Source organism: Rhinopithecus bieti, unplaced genomic scaffold (genome assembly GCF_001698545.2).
Source record: "Rhinopithecus bieti isolate Rb0 unplaced genomic scaffold, ASM169854v2 scaffold_4781, whole genome shotgun sequence".
Lineage (NCBI taxonomy): Eukaryota > Metazoa > Chordata > Mammalia > Primates > Cercopithecidae > Rhinopithecus > Rhinopithecus bieti.
The window spans coordinates 3,418,205-3,445,921 of record NW_016805181.1 but is presented as its reverse complement, the minus strand read 5'-3'; the positions used below and the strand labels follow the sequence as shown (position 1 = coordinate 3,445,921).

The 27,717-nt window shown below is 45.0% G+C and overlaps 1 protein-coding gene across 2 annotated transcripts in view; it reads right to left on the bottom strand.

The window, feature by feature from the left end:
• Window positions 1–27,717, bottom strand: part of VSNL1 (visinin like 1) — a 112,680-nt gene continuing 84,963 nt past the window's right edge. For both annotated transcript variants that reach the window (XM_017871420.1, XM_017871419.1), the window contains 2 exons: window positions 6,780–6,995; window positions 1–1,244 (listed from right to left, as the gene is read on the bottom strand). In XM_017871420.1, coding sequence (XP_017726909.1) covers window positions 1,047–1,244; window positions 6,780–6,995 — 414 coding nt within the window. In that variant the 3' untranslated portion in view covers window positions 1–1,046. The remainder of the gene's footprint in view (window positions 1,245–6,779; window positions 6,996–27,717) is intronic.

The window sequence follows — 27,717 nt, the reverse complement described above, 5'->3', positions numbered from 1 at the left end:
TCACACTGAGATAAAATTTATTGTCAGAGAATGAACATTTTTTTTCGGAATGAACAAATCTGTTTTACTTTTCACATGCCGTGTTCATTGTCCCTCTTTTGGGAGCCTGGATGAAAAGCTGGAAAGTTGCTTTTTTCCCTTTTGTTGTCATTAATTCTTCAAATTCCAAAGTTGTGTATTTAAGAGTAGATTTAGTAAGTTGTTGCTAGCATCTGCTGCTATTTTAAAATTATAAAATAAGAATTAGGGGAAAATCAATTGTTATAAATTTATTTGGGACATTTATTGCCACCACATTGGAAGCCTTTGAAAGTTCAAACAGAAACTAATACACTTCCATCTTTTTTACTTCCGATAAATAATATCTTTGCGTATATGTATATATAGATAGATATACTTAATCAATAAGTCATTTAGCAGGGATTTTACATTTTATACTGCATTCATCCAAAACAGCTCTTTCCAGATCGATAGGATGCAAATGAGGTAAGAATTAAGGCAAACCCAAAAGGCATGCAAATGTAGTACATTTATATTCACTGATAATACAAGCTCTTGTGGTGTGTGGACCAGACACAGGAGCCAAGGGTCCCTCTGTGTCTATCCAATACTATTTTACAGGAGGGTAGTGACATAGCTTATAATTAAGTTGCATTACCATGGGGGTCTCAGTGCTACTAACATTATGTAATCAAGGAGATACGAGCATTAGCAAAACATGAACAAGAAATCATATAACTCTTTGCAGTACATTTCTGCCCAGGCTTTGGAGGAAGAGGGATTTTTATGAAATGATATTACACATATCACATTGTGGCAGGTTGTTTTGTTTTGTTTTATATATGCTTTTAAAATTCATTAGCAAATGACATTCTCATGCACACAAGTGTTTCAAACACAAGAAGCAAGTCCATTTATAGGTAGTCCAAGCAATATTTGTGTGTGTGTGTGTGTGTGTGTGTGTGTGTGTGTGTGTGTGTGTATGAATAGCTGCAGACTGAATGGAACATTGAGACTTTTGTGCAGTCCATAGCACTGACATCAGCTCATTTCTGGATGTCGCACTGCAGAAGTAATACAATGGAAGGGTCGCTCTTTGCAGCTTCTTTGAATTCATCCAGTGTAATCTGGTCATCTTTGTTCTTATCCATCTTGCTGAAAATCTTGTCTACTCGCTGCTCAGGCGTCAGGCCATCCTCGTTCATTTTCATCATGATCACAGTGCCTACCATTTTGTAGATAGCCTTGTGGAAAAGAGCATTGTAGGTGATATTACCAGAAACCCAGGAGGACAGAGAGCTCTTCTTGCCTCCCCTTCACCTGACTGGATCCCACCTATCCTCCAAGCCTCAGCTTCCCTTTCCCCAGAGGAATTTCACTCCTTGTGCTCAAGTTTCCGTGACAACCCATACCATCTCCCCCATCAGAATATATCTTGCCTTTATTAAAATAACTGCTTTGTCTTCCCCACTAAAGAGTACATTCTATGGAACTAGAAACCATGTGGTCCTGCAAGTCCAGGGCTTGGTACGATGCCTGGCACATCGTAGGTCTCAATAAATACTGATCAAATGAAAAAGCTTTAGCTGCTGGAACGTGGGATGTGGGGCAAGGGGCAGTAGGAGGGAGGGCCACGTGAAGTGTTGAAAGATGAAGCTGGAGAGAGGGAAATGAGAAGCAGATCATAGAGTTTTCCTAGGATAGGATAAAGAATTTAACTTTATTTCAAATAACTCCTTAAATGCTACTGAATAAGAGATGACATAATCAAATATGGGTGAGTCTTGTGACCAATTGGATATAGAAGAATTTGGGGTGGCTCCCAGGTTTCTGGCTGGAGGAAGTGGTTAGAAAGGGTGGCTCAATGGTGAGATTAGAAATGATGGATTAGGAATAGGTTAAAGGAGGAACACGATGGGTTCAATTTTAAACATTCTGCATCTATGTGCAGAAAACAGAAAGCACTAGCCTTGGGGATTTAGGAAAAGATGAAATGTGGGGCCAACCGATTAGAAACTTAGAATCTAGTAAGCCAACCAAGCCAGGTGTACCATTAAAGTTGAACTCTGCAAGAAGTTACTTTAGGGAGAGTTGTGGAGCAGGGACTCTGTTTATAAGTTAAAGAGTAGAGTGAGAAGATTTCAATTATCCAGGTCAACTAATTGTATACAATCAATTCTTAATATGGAATTTCCAAAGTATAAATTATTTTCTTTCTTAGAAAAGTGCCTTAAAAATAAATGCCCATCTATACAAAGACTTACATGAGAACATTCACAACAATATTATTAATAGCCAAAATGTGGAAATGACCCAAGTGCTCATCAACTGTAAACAAATAGGATACAGCTATAGAGTAAAAAATACATACTATTTCAGCAACAGAAGACAATGAATATGCTACCACATGGATAAATCTCAAAAATTTAAAGAAGCCAGACGCAAAAGGCCATATGTGATGTGATTCCATTTGTGTCAAATGCCCAGAAAGGCAGCCAATTCCATGGAGACACAGTGATGCGTTGGTTGCCAGAGCCTGGGGTGGGAGCAGGCCTTTGGGCATGAGGGATCTAATTGGGGGAATAAAAATGTTTTACATTTACATTATGGTGATGGTTGCATATCTCTGTACATTTACTAAAAATCATTTAAGTTGTACACTTAACATGGGTGAATTTATGGTCTGTAAATTATAACTCATAAAGTTGTTTTTAGAAATGCCAATCAGAGCAAACCACTAACTAGAAAGCGCTTTATTTAACAAGTTAAAATCTCCACTGAGATAAAATATTTTGTGTGTATTTACTTTTGTAGCTAGATGGTATTGATGTATCATGGAACACTTTAAGAAAGTTGTCTCTAAAAGAGGCAGACTTTCCGAAATTTCATTTTGTGGATAATTGCTAGACAAGGTCCTGACTAGTCTAGAAGCCAGAGTGGTGCACAAGGGAAAAGCAGGAAAAGTGTACCGTGTCTGGAATTTAAAAAGAGACAAATGGTCCATCCATATGTGATCTGCCACTCTCACCCTGGCCTTTAAAAGGTGAAATCAAAAGCCCTTGCATGAGGCAATGGATATGAAGACAAGACAAGTGCACTATTAATAAAGTCAGGGTAATAAGAAATGTAAACACAAGAGGTCCCTCCTAGACCTCAGGAAGCAACTCTGAAAATGGCAGGATCTCAATAATTGTATCCATGATGCAGCCCTGCATTTGGGACTGTGAACACGACAACCAAGAAGGGCCGTTTCAGATGCAGACTCTTACAGGTAATAATATCACAAAGGCCGGGCATGCCAGACTGGGAACTCATTGTGAACCTGCCCCTGTGGTTCCCAGCCCTGATGGACCTGTACTGACTTGCCTTTCACTATAACTAGAAAACTGGACAAAAATAAAAGAAATGGCTGTGTTCAGACTTTACAACTGACACTGCAAGACTGTAATTCCTAGGAGGTGGGAAACAAAGTAGATGAACCCTATGATCTCAGCCCGGAATTCCTTCCTGGACTGCAGCACAAGGAGGAGGGTCCCAAGCAGGGCTGTCTCACCGACTGGAGGAGACAACAGTTGGAGGGGGAAGGTGAAGATAGCCAGAAGTTTCAGGGTAGAGGACCAGAGAGGAAGCTAGGCAGAGAGAAAACTTCAGAAATCTGCCTAGGAGGTCTCCTCAATGTTGGTCTGGAAACTAGGCCGCACACAGAGGCTGAAAGTCCACAAAGAAGTTTCCGAACAATAAGCTGAACAACTCTTGGTGCTCACACAGGCTTGCAGAGCATTCTAGTTCTTAATGCAAAGAGCTTGCTAAATGCCTGGGCATTCAAGAGGGCTATTGCCCATTCCTCTTCTTTTTAAAGCAAAGTTTCTGGCGTGAGTTTTCTATAGTCACTGTCTTTACTTCTTCCACTCCCATTCTCCTGGGCTGCTCCAACTCCTCTGAAACTATTCTCGGTGAGTTCACCTATGGCCTCCAGGTTTCCAAATCCAATTGTCAATGATTACTTTTCTCCTTTTACTTCTCCTATCAATAGCGTTTGACATGATTGCACATTCCATTCCTTCCCCGCAAAACAGTGTGTTTCCCTTCCAGGACTTCTTACTTTTCCTGTTTCACTTTGACCTTATTGACAATTCTTTCTCCATCTCCTTTACTTATTTGCCTCATGTTCTTCACCTCTAAACATCAGGTTGCCCCAAGGCCTCAGTCCTCTGGAAACCTCTTTTCTATTTATATTCTCTGTCTAGTTACACTCTGATATATCTTCTTTCACTTAAATACCTGAATAAGTATCACCACACACCAGGCTGGTTCCAACCAGCCGGAGTACAGAAACCTCACTAAATATATGAGAAAATCAATAAGAACCCCAAAATGGTCACAAGTTGGTCACTGGGCTAACTTACTTCAGAAAACCTACTCTCCATCTGCTCTAAAAGCTTAAAATTATAAAGCTGCCTCAAAAAAATCACACTAATTTACATATAACTTACCTGCCTATCAAAACTAATCTCGGCACTCTATAAATGAAGACAACAAAATACAGACACTATAGTGTAACATTCCTAACGTCCAGGAACCAATAAAAATATTACACGTGTCACAAAGCAGGAACATGTGACCCATAACCAGGTGAGAAATCAATCCATAAAAGCTCCCCATGAGAATGCTTCGCTGACTAGAAGTAAGGAAGAGCTAGAAGCAATGGGGAGAAATGTGAAAGAACTAAGAGAAAGAGAAGCAGCCGCTGACAGCCAGGAGCTGGTCTGGACTGTCCACCGGGCCTTGGTGCTGCCGGGAGCTGGCCCGGCCCTCACACTCAGGTTTCACACCAGACATAACCAATGTCAAAAAATGCCAGTGACCATGATGGAGCAAGGCAAAAACAAGACCACTCTGTCATTAAATCTGAACACAGACACAAAACACCAAGCATCTCTGCTTCCTGCTATGATGAGTGACCACTGCTTCTTCACCCATTAGAGCATTGAGTCGGTCTGTGTGCCCCCCTCCTAGATACCCAGTCATAGAAGTGTCCCCACTCCCTGACAACACCCAATCCACAGTAAACCTCTGCTCCCCCAAACCCTCCCCAAATCACCCTCCCAAAGTCCAGATCCTAGAAGTCCTTTCTAACATCCTCCTGCTGAATAGCCCCAAGATTCCCTCACTGCAAGCAGTAATAAACTCAACTTGTGTAAGTGTGGGTATGTCCTTGGGGACTTTGGCTGAAGGGCATTGACAAGGATTAGAGAGAAAAGTTTTGGAGAGAAAGGGATTTGGTGGCCAATGAGGGGAAATGACAAGAAGTCAAAGAAGAGAAAAAAACTTGGAAAAACCTACTCTGTAGGGACCTTATAGAGAGACCTTGGAGGGAGCCAAGTTAAGTGTGGAAGATGGACAAAAGATTAAAGAGTGAGAAAGATGAGAAAATCAAGCCATGTATTTAGAATTATTGTGCTGTATCTTTTCTGATAACCTGTTTGAAAAAATATACATTTAATTGAATGAAGGGAATACAAATAAAGAACTAAGATGTTAGTTTTCTGGGTATGTTTGAAAGGGAGTGGGCATTGAAGATAGAAGGGGAGAAGCCAACAGAGAAGAAGAGACTAAAGATGTGGAAAGAGAGAGTGTGCAAGTGAACAAGGCCAGCTTCCCAGGCAGCGGGTTGATGGGTGACTTCTCTCTGAAGCTGGGAGGAGAGTGAGAGTCCTGTGGGGACTTTGGGGCTTTGGCTTCTGTTTCTTGCAATCATCCCATTTTCCTGTGGGGATCCATCCCACCTGATCTCAGCTCCTGGTGTCTGGATGGGGCATCCCCCCAGCTCCAGGATGGAGCACCTGGCTCTACCTTCAGCAAGTGGTAAATTTCTCTACTTGGTCAGAGTGGCTGGTGCAGGGGTGGGAATCCATGCTAAGACAGTCAATCAAAGGAAAGCTACTGAATCATGCATCTGCTCTTGCACACCTGCCAGGCTCCAGGCTGGGTCTGGGTGCTGGGCATGCAGCCGTGAGGGCAGAGCCTGCCCACAGAGCTTGCATTCTGCCGCATATTCCACTCAACAAGGTAATCTGGGGCAGGGACAAACGTTGGGACAAAAACCCTCTTGGTAAGGGTTAGATTGCTTTGGTGTGGGGGTGGAGTGGGCATATTTGGGAAGGGATGCGGGAAGGAAGGCCTCTGTGGGACATGGGATAGGACCGGAGATGGAAGTGAAGTGAGGGAGGAGCCCCCAGAGGCCAGGGGAGGACATGGTGGGCAGAGAGAGAGGAAAACCAAGAAGACCTTCACATTGGGAATGCAGTATGCAGGGGGTGGCGTGGCAGAGGAATCCTGGTTTACTCACAAACACAATGGGCAAAGCCTGCTTGCTGTGGAATGATCAGAACCTGGAAGGAAGTCCCTGGAGACCCTGACAGCCTCGGAACCCCACTAGGTGCAGCTGGAGTGAGGCAGAGCAGAGACATGCCAAGCGCAAGAGAAACTGAGCCCATGACATCCTTTGTGCCCAGTAAGACAGGTTCATGGGAGATCCGGTAGTGAGTGAATGGCGGATGACAGTACCACTGTCATGACAGTACGGGTCCCACGGCTTGGTTCTGGGACCTCCCCAGCACTGTGCTGCAGTGGGAACAGAAGCGGGAGAAGTCCAGGCGTGGTGTGCATCTGGCAGGGCTCAAGCAGAGAGAGAAGGAACCACCAAGGCCTGCACCTAGGAGGCTGCCGTGGGGTCTCCTTTTGTGCCCACCACCCGCCAACCACGCCCCAGGCCTCACCTCGATGATCTCCAGCATCTCCACTCGGGTGATCTTGCCATCACCATCCAGGTCGTACATATTGAAGGCCCAGTTCAGCTTCTGCTCAAAGCTGCCCCTAGAGGTGATGGACAGAGCGCAGATGAACTCTCGGAAGTCGATGGTGCCATCTCCATTCTTGTCGAAGGTTCGGAAGGCATGCTGGGCAAACTTGGAGGCGTCTCCATAAGGGAAGAACTGCAAAGGAGAACACACGCAGTCAGGTGTTGGGAGGGGACGGAATTGGTGCGACGAGGTAGGTTCCTAATGACAGCACCACAGGCGCTCCAGGGCGTTGTTAGAGCCTCACCCATTGGAGAGCGGTTTGGCCTGACTGTCAAGGGCAGGCATTAGGGGAGGCTTTCTCATAGCAGGTACTCAGGTACAGGCACCTCATTGTTTCCTGTGGGTGAGGCTGGTGAGATGTGACTTTCAGTCGATTGGGCTTGGAGTAGGTCAACAAGCACCACCTGATGCTAGTGTTGCAGCATCTCTGCTCACTGCCCCCAGGAACAAGACTGAGGCAGACAGCAGTTTATCTCCCCACACAGGCAGTGCTACATGAACTTCCATGTTCCTTTAGATATGAGAATCTAGCTTCATCGCTGCCCAGTAGGGCCAGAGGGAGAGTGCCTGGACCTGGTTTCTCCTGCCACCAGCCCTCGTCTTGGGCCCACACTTATCCCCTCCCTGGGTGAGGTTCCAGTTTCTGACTTCTTTTTGCAGGGATTTTTCTTTTGCGGAACAGACGTTTAAAACCCATTAAAAATAGAACATGACTGGGCTTATTTTCGAGAGACATAAAGAGGTTTCTTCACAGAGCCAACTGTCACCAGGGGTGTGTGGGAGGCGGAGAATGGACTCAAGGAGGAAAGGGAAGCAGAGACCACAAGGAGGGAAGGCCATGGGGAATCAGTAGGTGGTGGCCTCAGTTCCCTTGGACATAAGCCTAGGCCAGTCACAAACAGCAGGTAGTACTGATAATTAACAAGGAAGAACTGCAAAGCCCCAAATACAACCAAAAACAAACCATGTGCTATTTTAAAGCAGAGAAGTTATGTACGTGTTTCTGGATGAATAAATCTGGGTTCTGGGCTCTACAGACAAGCATTACAAGGTCTATAGAAGATTACTGAGGATGATCACTGATGTCCCTATTCCTTCATAAGTATTGCCACCTGCTAAGTGGACCAGGTGAGCAGCCTTCATACAGATGGCCTCTTTGCCCACTCTGGGCTATCTGCCTCAAGGAGCCCTTGGTCCATCTTTCTCACTATGCATCCCGCCCTGGGTCCTGCAGAGCCCTCCTGCCCACTCCTCCTGCACCTAGAAGCACATTGGAAGGTAGAAAATTTCCTTCCAGACATAAGACGTACTTTAACAGAGAAGGATTCTATACATGGGGCCCAGGGAACAGCCAAGCATTCCAGGAAGAAGAAAGTACCCATTACTTATATTTCGGTAGTACCCACTGCTAGGCACAATGACCTGTTCCAGAGACTGTTACTATATAACAAATCACCCCAAAAGCTAGTGGCTTAAAATGACAGCAATCATTTTATTATCTCATGAAATAAACATTTGAGACTCATTTCTTTTTTTCATCAAACATATATTTTCCTGGTTACAAAGGACAATGTTCTCTTATGTTCCCTCATCCCCTAAACATATCTTTCATTTCTGTTATCCTTCATTTTCATTATTCATCAAAATTCACTGAGTTCTTTTCATATCAGGCCTTGAACAGAGGAGAAGGCAAAGTATTACTAAAGCTCAGAAAATGAGCTGTTAATTTCAAGGAGGGAGTTGTAAAGGGAAGGGCTTTCCTTCTTGGAACAGCTCAGCATGACCCCAGCCCCTCACCCCTAATGCTACTTAGGTGCTTGGTACCTGAGGACAGGCTGCCAGGTGCTGAGTTTTGAACTAAACAATGTTGAACCTGAAAACTTCCAAATAGGCGAGTTTGCTCCTCCTGTGCCTTATGCATGAGCGGTCCTGCTCCCTTTCTAGAGGGTGCCGCTTGCTGATGTGTTCATCTGCCTCGCGCTTAGGGGCCTGGGTGGAGCTGGCACCTGTGAACCTGACTTGGAGTGGAGCAGAGCGAGCCCCTGGGCAGGTTCCCAAGTCCCCTTAGTGCTGTTTACCCGCCAGCATTTCTATGTGCAGTTGGCATGAGACCAGTGGGCACGAAACCTCCATTCATGTAGGTTTCTGGCAGTGTAATGCTTTAACTATCTTACGTCTCACAACCTACTTTAAGGTTAAGGGATATTTCACAGTTTTATCTAAAAATAGCTGGGCATCTTAGGTCAGTATATTAGAAATTTAGGTCTAAAAAACATTGAGAGAAAAATCAATTGTAAATTTTGAGCTATAAAAGTTACATGTGCCTTGCAGAAGGTCTATATACTGACTTTTACAGCCAACATGTTTACTTCAGAACTGAGTGTGTACTCAAGAGCCCTCAAATTTCTAGAGGGGTTGTTTCCTTTAGGAAATTTATCCTATCATGTTCTGAGTGCTTTGAGTTTTTCTAACTAGGAAAATGCTCCTCATTTTGACAAAATAATTCAACTATAGGTGGATCATCACAGAGAAAAGAAACCGCATTCCCTTCAATTTCTATAGGAAGAAGTCAGGGTCTTGAACTCAGATTTACTTTTCCAGGAGGACAACAGGGCCTGAAAAGCACAGTATTTTTCTTTTTTTGCATACTCTTGCTAAATTTCTTTTTAACTCAGGGTATTTTGCTTCAACTCGTGTATTAAATTTTGACATGGAAGTAATATTTGATGGCAGTAATAATCTATAAATAATATGATACGAAGAACTTTGAGGTTGAAAAATTATAAATATATATACACACTCATATGTATATGTATATACATATGTGTGTGTATTAGTGTTCTCTCACTTACTTTTCATAACAAAATCTGACATCGTACATTCCATTTTGTGGATGAGGAAGTGGAAGCCCGGAAAAGTCAAAGGCATTTGCCTAAGATTCCTGGCTGTCTGCAGCAGAGGCTGGATTTGAATGCAAATCTTTCTGACCGTTTCTGCCACACCTTGAGATTTATCTTAATCAAGTGTTAGCTGAGGAAATAAACTTAACTCCACATTTGATGAAGCAACCAAATTCGTTGCATTATGTAATTATTAGCATCCATTGCCTCTGAAGCTTGAAATTCTCTGCTCTGAGTATTTTCGCCACCTTCTGGCAGCACTTATGTACTGCAAGGAAATTACTAAGATGCTACTGAGTTACTTTCTGACTCATTCTTTAACTCAACATTGAGCAGCTGCTATGTGTCAAGGACGGTGTTAGGTGCTGGCAATAAAATAGAAGAAAGATGTAGAGCATTAAGGACAGTGGGGGAAATAGGCATTAATCAAACCACCATATAAAGAAGTATAAAATTATACTGTGATAAATTACAAGCGTATGGAGCTGCGAACAAAAGTAACGGACGTGATATTGTCAGTTTGAAGCTTTAAAACATTCATGTGTGGTCCTCTCCCCCCATCCTAATATACAGGTTGCTGACAATTCATTGTTCTTCATCATAGCTGTGAGTTTCACAGTCTGAGACTTCTTGGGATTACACAGACCTTGACCGCTCCCGGTTGTACTCCACACCCTGTCCTTGAACCGACCAACCTGCAGAAGAAAACCCCAGGAAACACTTGAGGTATTTTCTTTCCCCAGGCAGACAACAGGAGTCTTTGCATGGTTTAACCAGCTTCCTCCTGAACAGGGCAGGAGCTTTTCCTACAGACAGTGGGCCCGACTCTGCATTTCTTTCTTTTCAGTAATCTATCTAGTTGTGAATATCAAAATGTTTGTTTCCTCTAAGAGGTGATGCATGAGAACCAGACACATTAGCCTCTGGGCCTCCAGGGCTCCACCCAGCGTGGGCACAGAAAGGCTGTGTGATGATCTACAAACACTGTGCCTCTCTCCAGTGACATAACATTTCCTCTGCACCCCCTTTCCCAGCCCTCCCCAGCACCATTGCGGCCTGGATAGCTTATCCTTCCAGAGAAAATATTGCAACATTTCCCACATGAATCTCTCCCCTCCAAAGATCCCTGGTTCACTGCCTCAATGTGATGAAGGAGGCAGCTCCCCAAGAAGTTCTCCAGCCCAAACCTTGGGTGGGGTGGGGTGGGCACAAGCAAGGCCTTGGCCAGGACTCGCCCTTGCCCATGCAACAGCTGATGTGCTGTGTCAGGAGAGGTGGCGGCAAGGCCACTTCGGAGGATGCCTCTCTCCAGGGCTCTGCCCAAGGCCCAGCTCCTGGCTAATGCTGGGCAGCCCTCAGACCTCAGAATAGATTTCTGCCCATTAGTCTGCTGGAAATAGAGCTCATGATAGGAAACAGGGCTTCAAAACACCAGAAGAGTATTCTTGGACTGCTCCGCTGGTCACAGTCTTGGAGAGGTCTGCCACCCAATCCCTCATAAGGCATGGTTGCTTTTCAAACACCCTCACTTGGGTCAGTTTTGTTTCTTTTGTTCTCAAATTTCAAAGGCCTATTTTGCCTGACCTGTGAACGTACAAATACAATCACCCTGAAATACAGTTGCTCCACCTCCAAGGTCATCTCCCCTTACACTGCCGGAATTAGCCAGTGTCTTCTAGCCTGTTCTGGATGACCTGGTCTTATACCCACCTCTTCAGGCCCTGCTGCTGAGACAGTGGTTACTGTTTCATGAGTGTCTCTCATGGAACAAGGCCCTAAGCAGGTCCTTCTCACAGGCCACCCCAGCTGATTCTTTCAGCAAGGGTAGGACTTGGAGGGGGGTCATTTTTCTGGGGTAAGTAATTGGCATGAGGTCACATCACTAAAGGGTGCAGGGGGATCAAACTCAGTGCCATCTGAGTCAAAGCCCTGGTTCTTCCCAGCACCAACTGTAGTCTCCTTCTCCTCCCACACCAGCCCTGCAGACAGACCCTCAGTCTCTCTGTTCTGGGGTCTTGACATTCCTTGGCTATGCTGTACCTCAGAGGCTCCCTCAGGTGTCCCTCGTGCACTGTCAGGCTGCTCTTTGCTTTAGGCCTGCTGGGCTTGTCTGCCTCCTGTGGGAGCCACCAAGGACAGGAGCTGTTCAGATGAGCTCACCCCTAACTCCTTGCCCTGGGGGCTGAGGCCCTAACTGGGATGGTCAAGCCTTTCCTGCAGACCTCCTGCCAATGGCGAAGGTTAGTGATGGGGTCTCATGTGCCCTGAGATGCTGACCGTATGCCTTTGAGAGGTCACTTGATAATTGGTTTTGGCTTTCAGCTCTTCACATTCATGAGGCCTCCCCCCAGGAATAGGACCTCATTGTGGTGGTACATTCATTGCTTCCTAACTTCCCCTACACTGAGGCCCTTCCATTCATCATCACTACAGCTCCAGGGGAAGCTTTGCACACCCATGTTTGGTCAAGTTTCCTTCCCACACCCGTCAATAGCATCTAATTGTTCTCAGAAGAAAGAAAAAGACTGTTTCCAGGCCTCAGAGACCTTTCTGGGTCTGGTCCCCGCCTCTGTGTCCAGCTTCGGGTACCCCTGGCTCCCTTGTCCCCAGGCCGCTTTCACTCTCTGGGGCCTTGCTGTCTCTCCCTCCCCTGCCATGGTCATGGAACCTTTGCCGTGCTGCTGGTGTTGTCTGAAAGTTCCTTTGTTGCCCTTGGCCCAGTGAACCCCTGTTCATTCTTTAGACCTTGATTTGGTCTTGGTCAGACCCCTGTTACACACATGCGTGTCACTGGGTCCCCTCTTAGGGAACATTTGTTACAATTGTGAAGAAATGTTCACAGGATTGTGGATTCGTGCCCTTTTTTCCCTAGTAGACTGTAAGCTAAACGGGGCCGAGAATGACCTGGTTTTGCCATTGCTGTAATCTCTGGTGCCTGGTACAGGGCTAGGCACACAGTAGGTGCTCAGTAAATGTCTGTTAAATAAACAAGTGACTCAGTAAGCAGATCGTTTCGAGGTCTTGAGAGACAGGGCAAATCTACCCACTGACCACTAGAAGGGTTGAAATGTGCTCTGGAAGCTGCCTGAAGCCGGCTGTGCTGCAGAAGGCTCACCACTTGGCCTGCAAGCCCGTTCGCATTACTACTCAAGCAGATGACTCATGAGGAGATGAATCAGCCCAGAGCAGCACTTGCACTTAGTCACGTGGATGGGAACAGGACAGACATTTTCCCTTAATTAGAAATGGTGAGTCCAAAAACTGTTTCCTGCCAAAGCATTCATTCAACAGATACTCACAGAAGCCCAATTGGTGCTGGGCTCTATGCTGAGCTTTGTGAGGGCAGGAGGGAGAGTGAGGAGAGGCAACCACGAATAAGAAGTTAGAAGGCCTGGTCTCTGCCCTCAAGCAGATGTGGCAAGCCAAAGGTAGGTGCAGCCTGACACTTGAGCTCCTTCCACATGTAGGCTCTCCAGAAGGAGGTTAAGGACACCCTCGGCCACCCCCACCCTCAAAGGGGTCACACAGATCCTAAGGTTGCTTCTCAGAGCAGCCCCATCCCTTGTCCTCTGGGTAACATCTTCCATTCTGTATCGTCACTGCTTCTTCAACATTATAGTCTTTATTACAAGGCAGCCATTATTAGACTGTGATTCTTGTATAATTACATTTATTTGAGAATAAAATTACTTTTGAACTAAATTTCTAGAGAAGGGGCTTTTGCCTCCTGGGGCAAGATAAGCAATTTTCATTTATGTCCTAGATCAGATCTCTCTGTTCGCACAGACTGCCCCAGAAACGTCATGAACTCCCAGAGAATTTCTTCTGCGTTTTTGTAAAAAATGAGAATCAGGCAGTAGAAATCCAGCTTCCTTACCTTCCAGTCTCCTTCACATTACAATGCTCACTGGCCGGGCGCAATAGATCACGCCTGTAATCCCAGCACTTTGGGAGGCTGAGGCAGACGGATCACGGGGTCAAGAGATCAAGACCATCCTGGCTAATATGGTGAAACCCCGTCTCTACTAAAAATACAAAAAATTAGCCGGGCGTGGTGGCGGGTGCCTGTAGTCCCAGTTACTTGGGAGGCTGAGGCAGGAGGATGGCATGAACCCAGGAGGTGGAGCTTGCAGTGAACCAAGATCGCACCACTGCACTCCAGCTTGGGCGACAAAGCGAGACTCCGTCTCAAAAAAAAAAAAAAAAAAAAAAAAAAAAAAAAAGAATGCTCACCATGGGAAAAGCCACCAGAATCATCTCTATGTTAAGGATGGGATTATATTTTGTTCTTCATTGTATCCTTACTGCTCTCAAATAAGGCTCTGGTATGCTGTAGGTGCTTTATAAGTGCTACTATATTCGGATGGGTAAAGGAAGCGATTTATCGCAGAGCAGAGGAAAAGATGCTGGTTGAGTGACAGAGTATCTGGGTGTGGCTAAGGTCAAGTCATCTTGTCTCTTGGGACTTTCGTTTCCCTGGATATAAAATGAGGGATAAATCAGATAAGTTTCAACATTTCATTTAGCTATAATGTTTTATTTAGTTTTTCTGATTCTGGAAGTAAAATTTTTTAAAAAGAAGGAATGTTACTTTCATGACTTTGGATTTGTCATTGAACAAAGCACCTATCACTCCCTTTGTATCTAATGCCCTAATCATAGGATGAAACTTTGAAGGGTGAATCTCTCTCTTCTGTTTCTCTTTCTCATATTTCTATCTCTATCCCTATGTCTATGTCTAAACAACTATATCTAGATCATATCTCTTTCTCTATTTCTATCTCTGTACCTACAAGTAAGTTGAAGTGTCTATCTCTGTCTCTCTCTCTCTATCCCTATTTCTATCTCCATTGGAAATGTCACAGACCCTGAAGGGTACTTACTAATTGCTCAGATTTTAAAATCAAATGAACTCTCTTTTTATTTCTGTCTAATACACCATTTGCACTACAAATCCGGTCAATGGCATTTTGATTTTGGGTAGGAGATTATTCTAGTACTTCTCTTCCTGGTAAATATTGAGCCACCAACCTGTTAATTTTTGTTATGAAATGAGGACGTCAATAACAAATTACGCTTTGGAAATGGTGGTGAGTTTCCATTTAGAGCCAGTCTGCCAGATTGGAAAGATTGTTTTTATGAATTTGAAACTAGGTAAGTGGTGAGGATCTTTGAAGGTGCTTGGGAGCAGCTTGGTTGCTGTAGGGAAAGCTAGAATGAGGCCGTTTCCTTCGTACTGTCTTCACTCGCTCCAACCCAAGTGGGTAGAACAGCAGATTTCACGACTGGTTCTAAAACTTATTTGATCTCCCTTCCTCCTCCAGAATAAAGTGGTCTATTCAAGGTCAATTCTCATTTCACCCTGCATCCAACTCATTCCACAGCATCATGGTGACAATGATGAGAACACTGAGCCTGGCTGCATCTCAATTAGAACCGTATTGGAATGCCATTGGCCACCAGGTCTGGAATCGTGGGGCGAGAGCTATTATAGCACAGCTGGTGACAGCAATGGCAGCCAGAGCCAGGCATGTTCTATCTGCAGAAGTTGAACACATTTGATACAAAATTACAGCTAGATAGGAGGAATAAGTTCTAGTGTTCTACTGCACTGGAGGGTAACTATTGTTGACGATAATTTATCGTATATTTCAAATAGCTAAAAGATTTTGAACATTCTCAACACAAGGATAAATGAGGTAATGAATATGCTAATTACCCTGATTTGATCATTACACATTATTTACAGGTATCAAAATATCATCCATATCCCACAAATACAATTATTATGTGTCAATAAAAATAAAATAAAATAAAATAAATGGAACACATTTGTCAGAAATGAACAAGTTCAGGGCCATTGCCTAAGAAGGTGGGGCTTCTGTTTTCTGGAGGAGAGGAAGCTTCCTACCAACTCTAACATGCTCTCCTAAATGTATTCCTGTCCTGCGTTACTGTAATATCTTTAACTTCTCCCCAAACTATATGAGTCCCACATGGTCCCATCTCTGCCTCCACAGGTACAGGATAAGATCTGGTTGCAGGCTAAGAAACAAACAAAGGAAATGCATCATGTAGAGAAGTCAGGATGCTGTGCTGTGGTGGGGAGTGTGAGCTTTGGGTTTGGATGGGTCTGGGATTCAATATCAGTTCTGCAGTTCACTACATGTGGGACCTAGTCTCGGGCAAAGGATTTTTCATCCTTTCAAAGCCTTAATTTCTTTTCTTTTCTTTCTTTCTTTTTTTTCTTTTTCTTTTTCTTTTTTTGAGACAGAGTCTCGCTCTGTTGCCCAGACCGGAGTGCAATGGCACGATCTTGGCTCACTGCAATTTCCTCCGCCTCCCAAGTTCAAGCGATTCTCCTGCCTCAGCCTCCTCAGTAGCTGGGTTTACAGGCATGTGCCACCGCACCCAGCTAGTTTTTGTATTTTTAGTAGAGACCAGGTTTCACCATGTTGGCCAGGCTGGTCTTGAACTCCTGACCTCAAGCGATCTTCCTGTCTTGGCCTCCCAAAAGTGCTAGGATTACAGGGGTGAACCACCACACCCAGCCTTAGTTTCTTCATATAAAAAATGGGAAAGGATAGAGGAGAATTGGCTGCTGGGCTGGGTTCTTTGGGATTTAATGGGGAGGACATTGGAATAGAGTCAGAACACCTGGGATTGGGTTCCAGTTCTTCCACTACTGAAGAGTGGTGTACCTAGGGGCACTGGGCTTCCCTTCTTTGGATGACCCTGGTGGCAAAGCTGTGAGGATTAGGATGATGTGTGTAAGGCACACACATGATGTGTGCACAGTGTTGGGCTCATAATAGGTATTCAGCCAATGAAAGATGCTATTATTATTGTTATTATTATTTTAGTTTCAGCAAGGCTGTGTTCTGAATATGTGCCAATAATATGAAAACTAAGGAACATTTGAAGAGTACATATATTCTTTAAAGGAAATGACCAGAAGAGGAAATTATCTTCTTTCATTCTTGTATAGAAAACAATATTTTAAGTGATCAGTCAATCATCATCCACTATGTGCACCATATGTGGCAGATACTAGGCAAGGTGCTCAGAGAGATGCAGAAAGGCAGACACTGAGGCCAGGATCTGCATGTGGTTAGGGAGGCACACAGAGGCACACCCAAAGTTAATGAGCAGCGCAAACCCAGCCAAGGTGGCTGAGACAACCAGTGACAGGAAGGTGGGTTTCCCCTTGTAGGACGTGTAGGATGCATCCTGGTATACCTCTATCTTCCTTTTATTACCGTCAAGCACAAACAGAACCCTGGTCATCCGGAGTTCAAATTTGCTCAAAACCAATATTTCCTTCGAAGCAATGCATTTTGCAACACGAGACGTTATGAGGAGTTAAAGGCCTCCCTCTCCCCTGAAGGGCAGCTGGGGCAATAGATCCCTTCACCCATGCCAGTCCCTTAGCAAAATAATAGAAAGACCAGAGCCCTGCGGGTATCTGGGTGGGCTTATTTGGAATTGCTACAAGATGCAACAAGAGTCAGAACTCATGGACACAAAGAACAAGAACATAAAACCCACACAAAAGGGTGGCCATGCCAGGGCATCAGAGACCTCACACTTCCTTATCCTCACCGCAAAGCATTTGAGGGAGAGCAGGGGGAGTCGCAAAAATACTTCCCTGGGAAGGGGCCTCCTATGCTGCTCTCTCCTCCCAAACCCCAACTCCTTGATTATTCCTTTCCCTAAGGAGGAACTGCAGCTCATGTGATCTGATTCTTGCCTCAGTGGTCAGGAAGGATCAACTTAGAGACTAGGTCTCAGGGCAGAGGGGAAATCTCTGGAGAGTTTGCTAGTAGCACTCATAGCTAGGTTCCTCCCATCCTACTGAGGATGAAGAGCAGACGCTCACACCTGGGTGGGCAGCTTGGACTTCAGCGCCAGGTCTGGAACTCGCTCTACTTTCTAATTGTGTCCTGTAGGGCGTGGGAAGGAGGAGCAGGCTGAGTGTGCATGAGTCCAGGTTCCAATCATGCCACTTACTGGCTGTGAGATGCTGGGAGAGGGATTCAACCATCTGGGCCTGTTTCCTCTTGTGTGCAACGAGGGAGTTGGCTCCCTCTGAGCCCTAGGAGTTCTACCAACTCCTGTGGTTCTAAATCTGCAAAGTCTTCAACATTACACTTGAAAAAAGACATTGGTTTAATTAAACTTTGTAACACTTACTATGTGTCAGGCACTATGTAAGCACATTACCCATATTGAGTCATGTAATCCGCCAACAATCCTATGAAGTAGGTTCCACTGCGGTCTCTATTACGTGGATGAGTACACAGAGGCATAGGAATATTATGTAACCCACCCAGGGTCACATACCTAGTTAGTGGCAGAATTTGAACTCAGGCAATTTGGCCTTGGGGCTATATAGACTCTATATACATACTCTCATCTACCTAATATAAGAACACAGACCCAAGAGGGCAACATCTTAATTCTACTACTAGTATCATATCTGCATGCATTCTAGTGAGACAGAGGCAGCAAAGAAACTAAGCACATGGGGTCAGCACCTCTTCCAAAACTCCCATAGGCCAAGTCGCTTAGAGAGTCTTGACTTGACCGCTCAGCATTATCTAGGGCCGTGAGGGAGTTATGTGAGACCACATCCAGTAAAGTGCTGCGTCAACCTCAAGGACTCAACATAGGTCATTTTGTCTGTGATTGGAATAATTACCAGGAGCCCAGTGCTGTGGGCTCAGTGGGCACAGTATAAACCAGACACAGTGCCCTGTTCTCACCGGTGTGGGCCAAAGCAGATCTCCTGGGATCTCATGAAAATGCAAATTCTGCTTCAGCAGGTTTGGGTTGAGGCTGGGGTTTGGATAGCACACACTCCGTGATGCAGAAGCTGCTAATGGGTCCTCAGAAAGCAAGAGTTTAGCCTCCAGGCACTTGGGATTTGGAGGATGAAGCCCAGGCAGGTTGGAGAAGTCAGAGGAGGCATCCTGGGGTGGGGTTGGGGACTGGATGGTAGCTGGAGATGGGCCGTACCTGTGTAGTTTTGTGGTGTTGTGGGGAGGTGCTGTGGGAAACAGAAACACAGCCCAGCCTGGGCAGATGCCCAGGGGTCAGCTTAGCCTTTCTAAGGAACAGCAAGGGCCCAGCTGGGGCTGAGGAGACTCTGCTGGCTGCAGCCCTGGAGCTGCCTCCTCCACCCCTCCTGGTTTAGGTATTAGATTTCACAGCAGCCCTGACTCTTGATGGGGAAGCTCTTCTCACACATTTCCATATTTATCTCTCTGAGTCTGCAGGGAAAGCAGAGAGCAGCCTTCAGACAGGCTCCCCGGCCTCCCATGGGCCAGGTTCATGAATAAAGATGCCTCCCCTAGGAGAGTTCTCCCAGCCTTCGCCGAGGGAAAGGGAGGGGAGGGGAAGAGCTGGGTGGGCAAGAGGGGCTGGAGAGGAACCGGACAGCCAGCTCTGCGGGGTGCAGGCAGAAAGGACTAGATCCGGGTGGGCGATGGCCTATGGATGGCACCTGGAACACTGGAATCATTTCTCCTCTCAATGCTTCAGTTTCTCTGCCTGTAAATCAGGAGATTGAACAAAACAGCTTAAGGGTACTCGTTCCAGGTCTGGCTTTCTGTGATTCTGTCATAAAGAGAGGCCAATGTTTTGTGACTGCCAAAGAACTCTCCAAACACAAAGCCTACTGTGGGTACCTTTGAGAGTAGCCCTGTCTGATAAAAAGATATCATGAGCCACAAATGCCAATCACATAAGGAACTGCAATTTTTCTTATTACAAAGGTAAAAAAATAGTTTTTAATAATAGATTCTATTGAACTCATTATATTCAAAACACATCAAATTTACATCATTTCAACATGTAATCACTATTACAGTTATCAGTGAGATATTTGAGTTTTTGGACTGAGTCTTTGAGGCAGGTACATGTGTCGTTACTCACAGCACATCTTAATTCCTGCTAGCCATATTCGAAGTGCTCAAAAGACACACACAGCCCGTGGCTACCATACTGAACCCTGCAGCTCTCGGCAGTGCAGACATGTGAAAGGGCGTGTACGGGCTGTTGCCATAAAAGATCTTCGGGAATACGTACATGTCATAGTGTGAGCATCCACTGGTCAGGGAAGCAGGGGCTTGTGTGTTAACCTGGAAAACCGTGAGCCTCTGAGCACAGGCTGCAGCCTTTTCCTATTGGACTCCCCAGTCTTCTAGGCCAGTGAGTGTGGCCAGAGAGGTGGGGACTTCTGCTTGCTTGGAGCTTGGTGGAATCCATGTTTTCACTCCAAATCTAGGTGTCTATTGCCTTCGTACCTTGATGACATCTTTCATTTTCCCAAGACCCTGGCCTACTATTTCCCCATCTCAGGTACTATATGCCAGGGAGTGCTATGGTAATTACACTGACATCATATCATAATTCTAAAATGTTACTTTGGGGAGGAGCTCTTTCCACCAAATCCTGACACCCGCCCCCCACCACACATGCCAGATAAATTAGTATTTTTTCCCTTTCTCTGAAAAGCGATAGTGGAGGCAGTTTGGCTTGAGGAATGAGTGACAGCCACAGAGCCACAGTGACCACGTCAAACTCTGGCCTCATTGCTGAAGCATGGCCTTGAGCAGGGCACTTTGTTTGTAAGCCTCGGTTTCCATGGGTGTGGAAAGATCAATCCCATGGATAAATGGCATTTTGTAGTGTCAAGCACATGGAAGACACTTTTAAAAAGGTAGCTTACCTTGCTTCCTTCTATCCTCAGCATTGTGGATGTCTGTTTTGGAGATGACATTACAAAAAGTCCTTTTACCTGTTTTAATGTAATTCTCACAACAGTCCTCTGAGGTGGGGCTCACAGATGAGAAAACTGTGGCACAGACTGGTGAAGTAACTTTCTCAAGATCACAAAGTCAACAGCAGAGCTAAAGTGTGAACCTAGAAAATCTAACTGCAGAATCCTGGTGCTAATGTTCTCTGCCTCAATGCTACATGAGAGGCAGAACTCCTGGGAGAACGGGTTTTTGAACTTAAACTCCAAAAGCAAGAACCAAAAGCCAGGATGCTAGATTTTAGGGTGGCCACGATGATGACCTGAACCCAGATCTTGCTGAGGCAAATCCCATCAGCAGAGATTTAGGAATTCTTACATTTTGCCTTCCACCTGTCATCAGCCATCCTGCAGCTTCCCCACCACCCACGGCTTGCTGTCGGGATTCTATTTTCTGGAGCACCATTCCCAGCAGGCCTCTGAGATTCCTGGCCCAGGACCAGAGCCCTGACTGTTCCATCTCTGAGTGTTCGTCTAGGAGACACACACCCCTGTCCTTCAGACCTGTCCCTCTGGTGGACCCTTCCCCTCCTTTTTGGGACCTGTGGTTGCAGCAACCAGGGAGATATTTAATTTCTAGTTCTGCCCAGCAGCTTGTTGCTAAGCAGCTGGTGCACGCCGAGATGTGTGGAAGGAAAACCTCATGGTGACAAAAACAAACCCTCATGTGCCCCGAGCCAAGTGTATATGTATGTATGTGCACATGTACGTGTGTGTACATGTGTGTATGTGTGTTCAAAGGAGCTGAGGGTCGAGCTTCCAGTTAGAGCCTGACCATGAATCAGAACCAAGCAGGAGCAGTAACTCCTTGCAGTGGGACCCATGGGGAGAGGAGGCTCTGGCTGGGGTTTGAGGGGTTCCAGGAGGATGTGGAAGCAGCACTGGAGCACGAAGTGGGTGGGATGGAGCTGTGTGACTATGGGAATGAGCCAACCATATTCTCCTCTTTGGCAGTTGTGATATCAGCAAAACAAAAAACAAATACACAAAGACACCTGCTTTCCTCCTCACCCTACTACTACCTGAGACGCTCATTCTTATTCTGCTGATCTCAGAGGAGAGACAAGGAGAGGGGAAGGGGCATAGCTAAGCTTTGCCTCAGCCTCATTTGTACAACGAACACATTGCAGGGCATTGTCTGCACCTTGGTAAATGTCACACATAGACTTTTTATTTGTTGCTTCTTTCCCGGACATGTCCTAAATACAAAGGCTGAGACGGGAAGGGACATCTTTCCTACTGTCTTCTCTCCTGGTCAACTGCATAACAAACTTTGCCTCAAGTCTTGCCAGGACCTCTTACATAATTTGCAGGACTCAGTGCAAAAGGAAATGTAGGGCTTCCTGTTTTAAAATTATTAAGAATCAAGATGGCAGCAGCAGAGCAGTAAGCCAAGTGTGAGGTCCTTCTGAGCACAGGGTTGGGCACCTGCCAGCCCTGAGTCTCACCTGCACACTGCTGTTAGAATGAGCGAGCGCATCTGCAAGTCTAGGCCTTAACCTCTCTACTGCACGCTCTTTGATGCCCTCCCCCGCCTCCTCCTCCACACTCTAGGATGAAAGTCACTCTGCTTAGCCCAGTCCCACAAGGCCCTTCTGGACCTCGGTCCTGCAAACCTCTCCAGCCTCATTTCTCCACCACCCTCCCCTCCTCAGACACTCTAAGCTGGTGCCGATCCATGGGAAATCTTTCCAGAGTGTTCTTGCATGCTTTGCCCATGCTTCTCTCTTGCCCCCTCACTCCTTGCTAGTTCCTGTTAGTCCTTTACCACTCAGCTCAGGGAGCACTTCTCTGAGCCGTCTTCTCAGCCTGCTCTTTGCTTTCCACCCTGTACTCCAACTCTCTGCCCTTCCTAAGCTGAGTTTAAGGGCTTCCCCTCTGAGCAATGACAACATCCTGTATCGATGCACAGGGTGACTTGTGCCTTGTCTTGTCACGAGCTGTTTTGCCTGCCCCCAACTCTGCTCTGACATCCTCCTGGGAAGGGTCACGCCTGACTCATGCCTGTATTCTTAGTGCCTGGAACACAACAGATATTCAATAAGTATTTCCTGACTAACTCAATAGGTGAAGGTGGCCTCTGCTAGATCCATCACATTCAGCTCTTACTTTTAATTTGTTTTTTCTTTTTTAGACAGAGTCTTGCTCTGTCGCTCAGGCTGGAGTGCAGTGGTGCAATCTCAGCTCACTGCAACTTCTCCCTCCGGGGTTCAAGCAATTCTCATGCCTCAGCCTCCAGAGTAGCTAGGATTACAGGCGCACGCCACCACCCAGCTATTTTTCTGTATTCTTAGTAGAGATGGGGTGATATGGTTTGGCTGTGCCTCCACACAGATCTCATCTTAAATTGTAGCTCCCATAATTCCCATGTGTCGTGGGAGGGACCCAGTGGGAGGGTCATTCCTATGCTATTCTCGTGATAGTGAATAAGTCTCACAAGATCTGATGGTTTTATAAAAGGGTGTTCTCCTGCACAAGCTCTCTTACCTGCTGCCATGTAAGACATGACTTTGCTTCTTATTCACCTTCAGCCATGATTGTGAGACCTCCTTAGCCATGTAGAACTGTGAGTCAATTAAACCTCTTTCCTTTGTAAATTACCCAGCCTCAGGTATGCCTTTATTAGCATCATGAGAACAGACTAAGAAACAGGGTTTCACCATGTTGGCTAGACTGGTCTTGAACTCCTGGCCTCAAGCGATCTGCCTGCCTTGGCTTCCCAAAGTGCTAGAATTACAGGCATGAGTCACTGCAACCGGCACTTTTCTTACTTTTAACACCAAATCATCCAAGAAGTATTTTTAATGCTGATTTCTGCATTTCATAATTCTTCTCCAAAGGGTGATTTATTCAATGTATAACTGAAGGAGATTTGCTGTGTCTATTTTTTAAGGCACTTTAATGAAAATAGCAATGTTTTTTTCTTACTCTAAAGATAATACACATTTATGAAGAAAAAATTTAAAACACAAATTAAGGAATAATTAGCCAAAAACCTACCACTTAAAGTTATTATTAAGAGTGACCATTGTTTGGTCGGGCGCGGTGGCTCATGCCTGTAATCCCAGCTCTTTGGGAGGCCGAGGCAGGCAGATCACAAGGTCAGGAGTTCGAAACCAGCCTGACCAACATGGTGAAACCCTGTCTCTACTAAAAATACAAAAATTACCTGTAATACTAGATACTACGGAGACTGAGGCAGGAGAATCACTTGAACCTGGGAGGCAGAGGTTACACTGAGAGCTGAGATTGCACCACTGCACCCCTGCCTGGGCAAGAGAGCAAGACTCCATCAAAAAAACAAAACAAAAAACAAAAACAAAAAAAAAAACACAGTGACCATTGTTCTAGGAGTTCATTGATTCAATGTGTATTTATTGAACACTGACAAAGTTTCTCGCATTGGGAATATAGCAGTGAATCATACAAAAAACCTTACCTGGCCAAGCGTGGTAGCTCATGCCTGTAATCCCAGCAGGCGGATCAGTTAAGGTCAGGAGTTCGAGACCAGCCTGGCCAACATGGTGAAAACCTGTCTCTACTAAAAATATAAAAAATTAGCCAGGCATGGTGGTGTGTGCCTGTAGTCCCAGCTATGGGGGAGGCTGAGGAAAGAGAATCGCTTGAAACTGGGAGGCAGAGGCTGTAGAGAGCTGAGATCATGCCACTGCCCTCTAGCCTGGGTGACAGAGCAAGACTACATCTTAAACAAAACAAAACAAAACAAAACCTTACCTTCGTTCTAGTCATTAAGTATGTACTTGTTTATGGTTCTGCATTTTGCATGTTTGTACATACATGCATGTATATTTATAATTCTAGATTTATTCATTTGGTGCTAAGTCATGAAAACCTTTTCAGGTCACTGGCTTTAAATATGTGACTCCCTTTTTAGTGGCTGATTAATATTCCATTGTATGAATGTCCTATAATTTAATCAAATCTGGAGCCTCTGACAATGGTTTAAAACATCTTCACTGTTATTCATACCTTAAAATGCTTTATTTGTAAAATTGATCTGGGTATCTCCTAAACATGGACTATTGGTGAAGGAATACACAAATCTTATTTGTGATCCATATTGTCAAACCACCATCCAATAGTTAACCAGAGTGCTAATGTGTGATGCACCCTTGACATTGCCTCTGATACCAGAACAATGATACAATATTATCTAACCATTTTTGCATTTCTCCGATTTCTAGTGAGGTTCACTATCTTTTTAATATCCTTTGGAAAGGTCATATACAAGCTTGGTTTTTTTTCCTGTACAAAATTTAGATTTTTATATAATCAAAGCATCAGTATTTTCCTAAATGGAGTTTGGTTCTGGTGTCATTCTGAAAGTCCATCCCCACACCGAGATTCAGAATATTTTCCTATGTTTTCTTCTAATACTTTCCTCTCTCTCTCTCATTTACCTTTGAATATTCACATTTAATTTGTGAATATAATGGCTAGACAACTGTTATAAGCCCGAAAGCCAAGCTACAAGTTAAATACATGGACAAGATTGAGAACCTGTTTTCTTGTTTGGCTTGCTTTCCTCTGATTAACCCCACCCTTCACCTATTTTACATTTACCTACCCTTTCCTAATTGCTTTTCTACACTATCGTGCCCACCTTTGGGTGCTGGCTTCACTTTAACCTTTTTTGCATATTCACAAACCAATCAGCATGCACTCCCCATTCTGAGTCCATAAAAAGCCTGGGACCCAGCCACACTGAGAGAGAAACCACCTGACTATGGGGGTGGGGGACCACGCCACTGTGTTCCCTCTCAGCTGAGAGCTGTTAAAAAAATTAGCCAAGGAGATGCTGTAACCTGGCCTAGTTCCGTAAGGAACTTACTGAAATTCCCTTTTCTCTATTTCTTCCCTGCCTCAGTACATGAAGGAGTGGAGGAGCTGGTTAGTAGTAGAGGAAGGGGTGGGTGCCAAGTGCTGATCCTTGACACATCGTCCCGCCCCCAGCCCCTGCCTCCTAACTGCAGCCACAGACAAGGCAGCCTGTGCTGGGGAGGGAAAGAGAGCACTGAACTGAGCTGGAGGTGGATTTTTTTTAATTGAGTAAGACTGTCTTAAATACCTGAAATGAGTCTGTTCTGAAAACCAATAACAGAGTGACGCTAATTTAGGTAATCTTGCCAAAATGCTGTCAAAGCAACTGTTACAAAGGAGATAATAGTTCATCATAGCACTACTGCTATATGGAATTATAAGGAAAAAATAATTTTACATTTGTATGTTGAGGAGTAGAGACTTCAGGAAACCTAGTTTCCAATATCAAGCCCACTCCAGCTGCTACTGGCATGGTAACCAGGGTACTTTTAACTGAGCCCTGTATTAGTCTGGTTTTCACACTGCTGATAAAGACATACCAGAGACTGGGCAATTTACAAAAGAGGTTTAATTTGAGTTAGAGTTCCACATGACTGGGGAAGCCTCACAATTACGGCGGAAGGCAAGGAGGAGCAAGTCCCGTCTTACATGGATGGCAGCAGGCAAACAGAATGAGGAAGACACAAAAGTGGAAACCCCTGATAAAACCATCAGAGCTCGGGAGACTTATTTACTACCACAAGAACAGTATGGGGCAACTGCCCCCATGATTCAATGATCTCCCACTGGATCCCCCAAAACACATGGGAACTATGGGAGTGTAATTCAAGATGAGATTTGGGTGGGGACACAGAGTCAAACCATATCCAGCCCCATAGTAGACATTTCACACAGGTGTTCTCATTTAATTATCTTAATTATTTGAGTATTACCTGTTGCTGCTGTAACACATTATCTCAACCATTTTGTTTAAAGCAATACATTTATTATCTTATAGTTCCGGGAGTTGGAAGTCTGACATGGGTGTCTTTGAGTTACCATCAAGGTGTTGGCAGAGCTACATTCCCTTCTGGAGGCTCTAGCGGGGTGGATTCCACTCCCTGTCCTTCTCTGGCTCCAAGAGGCTGCCTGCATTCCTTCTCTTGTGGCCCCTTCCTCCTTCTTCAAAGGCAGTGGTGGCAGACGGAATCCTCACATTAAGTCATTCCAACCTTCCCTTCTGCCTCCCTCTTCCATTTTAAGGACCCTTGTGATTACATTGAGCCCACCTAGATAATACAGAATACTCTCCCCATATTCAGGTCAGCTGATTAGTAACCTTAGTTCTATCTACTACCATAAATGACCTTTGCTATGTAACATAATATATTCACAAATTCTAGGGGCTAGGACATGTATACCTTGGGGTGAAGGGGGGACACATTATTCTGCCTATCACATTTGTTGCTTTCACATTTTATGCATGAGACAAAAGGCACAGAGAGATGAGGTGACAAATCCACGGTTTCCCAGCGAGTGAGCCTCAGACCTGGAGATAATCCCAGCTGTCCACACAGACATTGTTCCCTAAAAGCATTGGGTCTGAAATTGATCAGCCAAAATCAACCCTGACTTTTAACACAGAAACAAGTGTAGGAGTGTCTTCCTTGAAGTTTCCTTGCAGAAATTAGTGTTCCTGATCTGCTCCTTTAGTCCTCGTGATAATTCACCACAACGTGTTTCTATCACAGAATTCCAGTTTGTTCTTGGCCTTGAATTTGGCCTGTGGCATGTTTGGACCTACACTACCTTAAGTTGTAGCTAGCTACATTATGAATCTAACAGGTATTTCCCATCAAGTTTACTCTTAGAAGCCATCCTCACCAGGGAATCAATTAACAGTCACTTCTGTTTCCTTATTATCTAATGTAAGCTATCAATTATTTAATATATCTGGAATTTATTTGGTGTCTTGTGGAAGAAGAGGATCTGAATTTATTTTCCACTCTCTCTTCACAAAAATTCAACCAGATATCCCAGCAGCCTTTAGTCTATGATAGCATTTGATCATATTTTCCATTCTTATATATGATAGGGGTTGCTCTTTTTTTTTTTTTTTTTTTGAGACAGTCTTGCTCTGTCCGCCCAGGCTGGAGTTGCAGGACCATCTAGACTCACTGCAAGCTCTGCCTCCTGTGTTCATGCCATTCTCCTGCCTCAGCCTCCCTAGTAGCTGGGGACTTACAGGCGCCGCACCAGCCCGGCTAATTTTTATTTTTTAGTAGAGACCAGGGTTTCACCTTGTTAACCAGGA